This window comes from Blastomyces dermatitidis (assembly GCF_000003525.1).
Source record: "Blastomyces dermatitidis ER-3 genomic scaffold supercont1.11, whole genome shotgun sequence".
Classification (NCBI taxonomy): Eukaryota; Fungi; Ascomycota; class Eurotiomycetes; order Onygenales; family Ajellomycetaceae; genus Blastomyces; species Blastomyces dermatitidis.
In genome coordinates, this window is record NW_025544784.1 from 472,914 (window position 1) to 478,560 (window position 5,647).

General features: G+C 26.7%; 1 protein-coding gene across 1 annotated transcript; it reads right to left on the reverse strand.

The window, feature by feature from the left end:
* Positions 1-1,440: 1,440 nt before the first annotated feature.
* Positions 1,441-1,671, reverse strand: BDCG_17775 (uncharacterized protein; the record flags this gene model as incomplete). The annotated part of the gene is made up of 1 exon (XM_045426841.1): positions 1,441-1,671. One exon carries the CDS (start codon positions 1,669-1,671, stop codon positions 1,441-1,443), a length of 231 nt encoding a protein of 76 aa, XP_045282519.1.
* Positions 1,672-5,647: the final 3,976 nt, after the last annotated feature.

The window sequence follows — 5,647 nt, forward strand, 5'->3', positions numbered from 1 at the left end:
AGAAGACTGAGACTAATATTCTAATAGTTATTTTTAATCACAGTTATTAATATCTCTGTTATATAATTCTTAGTATGACTACTGATCAATGATTTAAATTCAATTAATATCTCTTAATAAGTTCAGTTCTCATCAATGTAATAACATGTAACTCTTATAAATACAAGATTGTTTATACTAGTTCATGTATTCACTGTGAGAGACACTCTTTGATGATTCTTCAACTCTGATTCTAGATATTATATATTAACTTTGTAGTGTGTCTCAAGGTTGAACTGAAGATAGAATCAATGTAGAATATGAAGATTTGAATTAAGCATTTGAAGAAGTGTTCAGAATTCAGAGTTTTCAATTAATTGAAGAGAAAGATTCAGAGATATATATATATAAAGTAATTATTCATAGAAGTTATCAGATAAGAGTTATGAAATCAGAGTACTGATACAGAGTTATTTTTACATAATTTTCTTCAAATTAGAAAGTTAGTGTTACTAAAAATCATTATCTGATAGAGTAACTTATCAGCTCAGTAGTAATTTTCTGATTATTTTTCTTTTATTATCTGCATTCTGATGACTTCAGATGTTGAGAAATTTCTTCAGAGTTATAATCAGTTTATAATGAATATTTCTGAATGAAGTTGCAGTGATTATAGCAGAGAGATGACTCTTCAGTAATCTACAATATAATCTATTAATAATTATTTCATAGTTCATCTTGATATTTGTGTTGAGTTTTTTATAAATTTCATAACCTGGAATCAGATATGAAAAATAAAGTGATTATTCATTATAATTGAAAGAGAGCATTCTGTATTGACTTGTAAATAATATAGACTTTGTAATTCATAGTGATTTCTTAAAGAGTTTATGAATCTTTAATAGAAGTAAAAGAAGTGAAAGAAATAGATTTAGAAGACATGATAATAATTTGAGAAAGATAATAATTTATTTTCAATAACTAATCACTGATGTGTGTAAGAAGAATTAATATAAGAGAAAATAATCTTATTTCTTAGCTTAGTTATAATTTTAGTACTAACTCAGATTGAATATCATTGATATATAAAAGTAAATAAATAATCTTGATTAATCTCTGTCATATTTCTTGAAATATATTAATATTGTGAAAGAGAGTGTTACTAAATTGTGTTATTAAATAATATTATTAAAAATATATTAATATTATGAATATCAATGTTGAAAAAATGTTGATACTTATATATTATAGTGATTTGTAAATCATGACAGTTAAATAAATATATATATGTATATATTGTTTCTGACTTGATTACAACTTGTACAATAATTTTTAAAAACTTAAAATTAATTTCAATTATTAATAATTATGAACTTATAACTAACTAATATAAAAAGAAAAAAACTTTTTCTACTTATCATCTTTCTTCTCTTTCTCATTCTTCTTATTATTCTTTATAATTTACTTCTCATTCTTCTTCTTCTTCTTCTTCTTCTCATCTGAGATGATAACTATCTTAAAATCTCTCTCTACTATCTTCTCAGAGAAGAGTTTCTGCTGCTTCTTCTCAGCCAGATCAATCTGTATCTCAAAATCCTGCATTTTCTGATCTGCTGTCTCAGATTCTATCTCAGTAATAAGCAGATTAGTATGCTCAGAGAGCAGAGCTGTCTTCTCAATATTCTGAATCATAGAGCATATTCAAGACCTGAACAAGGTTTCAATTCTCTTCTTCTCTATCAGCTTCTGCTAATCAATTAGAGAACAGAAGCATTATTAAAAATCATTATCTCTTAATAAATAAAAAACTTATCAGTTTTGACTTCTTTATCTCTTACTTCAATACTCTCTCAATCTTCTTCTGTTATTACTTATTTATAATAACACTCTTCTTCTCTCTCTCTCTCTTTATCTTGATCTTAAATCATTCTCAGAACTTCTTCTAATCTCATCACTACTGTATAAGACTTTTCACTATCTTCTTCTTCAATCTCTCACAGATGATGTCATCTGTATTATTTCTACACTTAGTTCAGTTTAAATCTATCAGAAGTGTTACTTAAAATTATTATTATTCTACTCTTTTATAAAGTCTCTTCAAGATATTATAACATATCTTGCAATCTGTCTCTTCTCACTTAAATATCTTCTTCTTCTCTTTCTTCAATCTGTGACAGTGCTCATGTGCCTTGATGATCCGCAGAACTATAGAATATTTGAAGAAGAATGATATAATTAGTTTCAGTGAGTGTTGAAGAGAGATGATGATAGAAGAGATAATCAGAAATAATATAATAATAATGATAATAATAATAATGATAATAATAATGATGATGATGATAATAATAATGATAATAGTGATAATAGTGATAATGATGATGATAATAATGATAATAATAAAAGAAGAAGTGCATTGAAATATATTACTGACTTATCAAATATAAAGAGACTTAAAGAAAATATTAACAGCTTTCAGTGATGTACAGAAACAGCTGCAGTGTTGTATAATAATATTATCTTCATTCAATACATACACTGTTGATATTCTTTATATGCAGTTATCATATAATCTGTATGAGAGATACATACAGAAAACAGATCTTTATTACTAGAATAAATAATTACAGTAATTCTCTGTTTTTATATTATAAAGACAAGTTATTCTCATTTCTTTCTTCTCTCTTTTCTCTTCTTCAATCAATCACTAATTTCAAGCTAATATGAAAACTATTAAAACACTCTCAGAAATTCTCAAATTAAAGAGTATAGACTAATCAAATTTTAAATACAGAAGAAATTAAATTATCTTCTACAGATTTAATTATTCATTTCTTCTTAAATAAAACAGCAGTTATGTTCTCTTTTTCTCTCAATTAAATGAAATATGATCTGTGAAAAGTGAGTATCATATCAGATCATAATAATCAACACAGTCTCAGCATACAGAGCTGTATATATACAGTGTGTGCTGAACTGAGAGACTGTGTAAGTTGCAAACTAGCAGCAGCATCTCAGAGAGAGTCATACAGCATGAGAAAGCTATAATTCTCAGTTACATATACAGAGAATGAATTACTGTAGTAAGTACATATGTATTGAAATAATGCTTTTTAATAATACTCAATCTCTGATATAATGAAAATAGAGTCTCTTTATAAGATCTGTTTCTATCAGAAGTCAGAGAATCTTATATTTCTCAAGATTATCTTCACACATCTTATCTATGAAATTGATGAAGAGAATCATCAATTTCAGTATTCTATTCTTAATATTATTTCAAGTGATAGCAGAGTTCACTCTGACCACACTTTTTAAGTGTATGTTTTCTAATTATTCACATTTATATAGATATATACTGATTATTTATTAAATAATATTAAGATAATGACTTATCACAGCTATATTATTCTCACTGTGAGAGATACACAGTTAATGATGAATATTATAAAGACTCTGAGAAGTGAGTATTTTAAGAGTACTGTAGCTCTGCAATCTTGATTTTTTTTTATTTTTATTTTTTATTTTTTTCTTTTTTTTTCTTTTTTTTTATTTTTCTTTCTCTTTCTATCTTTTTTTTTCTTTCTCTTCTTTTTTTCTTTCTCTTTTTTTTTTTTATTGTGATTTTTTTCTTGTTATTTTATTTTTTATTTTTTTATTATTTTTTGTATTTTACATTTTTTTTTTAATTAAAATAATATTAATTATAATCTGTGTTTAGAAAAGTAATGATATTTAATAATACTCTCTATTGAATTTTTAACAAATGAGCACTATGTTATGATATTATGTAAGTGAGAAATGATTTCATAATTTCATTTAATATCATTTTCAATAATGAGATCAGAATGAAAATGTGACTAAGAATTCAAATATATTCTTTATCTGAGACTAGATTTTTATTTGAAAAGTGAATCTGAGATCTTTAATATTTGAAATAACAGGATTTGAGATCAATGTAATGAACATAAATCATGATCAGAAGTAATGCTTTTAGATAACATGATAACTGTAAAGTTTGATTCTGATTTCAGACACGGTCACACGGTCAGTCTACTCTTGACTACATATAACTATATAGACTGAAGTTTACAAATACTATTCATAACTCAGCTTGAATACTATTATATATTTAATCTCTATATTTTATCTTTCCACTGTGAATACTTCTAGTAGTTAACAGTATATATCATGCCAAGCTGCAAACATCTGAATAATCACCTGCGAGCACTTATTCTTATAATAATCAACACTTGACCTGTATTTAACATTATATAAGAACTTATTATAAGCTCTGCTTGTATATAAGTATAATAAAAGAACAATAATAATAATAATAATAAAGATTAAATGTAAAATTTATGATCTCAGCAGCTAGTCTAGTCTGAGAGAATAGAGACAGCAGTCAGTTATATAGAATGTTAAAATATGTATATAACTTAAGATGTAAACTGCAGAGATCTTATTCTGTAAATCTTTTAATATTTTTATTTTTATTATAGTCTCTCTTTACTGTACTTTTTTCTTTCTTTTCTTTTCTGTTCTTTTCTATCTACTTATTTAATATATCTCTTCTTGAGACTCTGTTCTCTTTTCTTTTATCATGATATTTCTAAATAATTTCAAAGTATCAGAAGATGCTAAAATACTGCAATTTATAAAGAGTTTTTATATTCTAAGTTGAAATTTTCTGATTTATATATTTTAAATTGATAAATGTATAATAGTTAACTTTATAGATATTAGAAAAACTCTGAGAATTAAAAGTTTTCAGATAGATATCATAGTCTCTAACTGTATACATTTATAATTGAAGAATAATAATCTCTCTATATATTATAGAAAAACCAACTTTTCCGAGTAAAATGCCCTGTAACGTGACCTCACGTGACATCACATGCACCCCATCAAAAATCCATGGATATGTAGTGGCGCCTGCCAATTGCATCACTCTATCTACTCTCTATCATCACCACCGCCTCTAACGCCTCATAACACCCTCTATCACTTTCACTTCATACCTCTATCTTCATCTTATCACTCACTCTTACCACCTCTATCACCTCTACCACCTCTACTCTCTCTATCATCATCACTGTCTCTACTGTCTCACAGCACTCTCTATCACTTTCACTCTCTATCTCTACTCTCATCTTATCATTCTACCTCTCTCTTATCATCTCTATTATCTCTCTCACTTCTATCATCTCTATCATCTCTCTCTGTCATCTTTTTCACTCTCTAGTCTCTCTATCATCATTATTATCTCTACTACTCTACAGTCTCTTCTATTACTTTCACTATCTCTACTACTCTACAGTCTCTTCTATTACTTTTACTATCTCTACTTCTCTCTTACTATCTCTATCATATTTTGATCTCTGTATTTATAGTATATACTGCTAAATACTCTGTAATAAAATCTCATGTGATGTCATATATATCTCTTTGAATTCATGAATGAGATTGAATAGCTGACTCTGCAATCTGTACAGCTCTGATTAATCTGATAATAGTGATAGAGATGATACAGAGTGAAAGAGAGTAGTAGAAGGAGTAGAGATGATGATAATGATGATGATGAGAGGGTAGAGAGTGAAAGAGGTGAAAAGAGTGATAACAGTGAGTAGAGATAGAGAATGAAAGTGATAAAGGAGGTTGTGGGGTGATA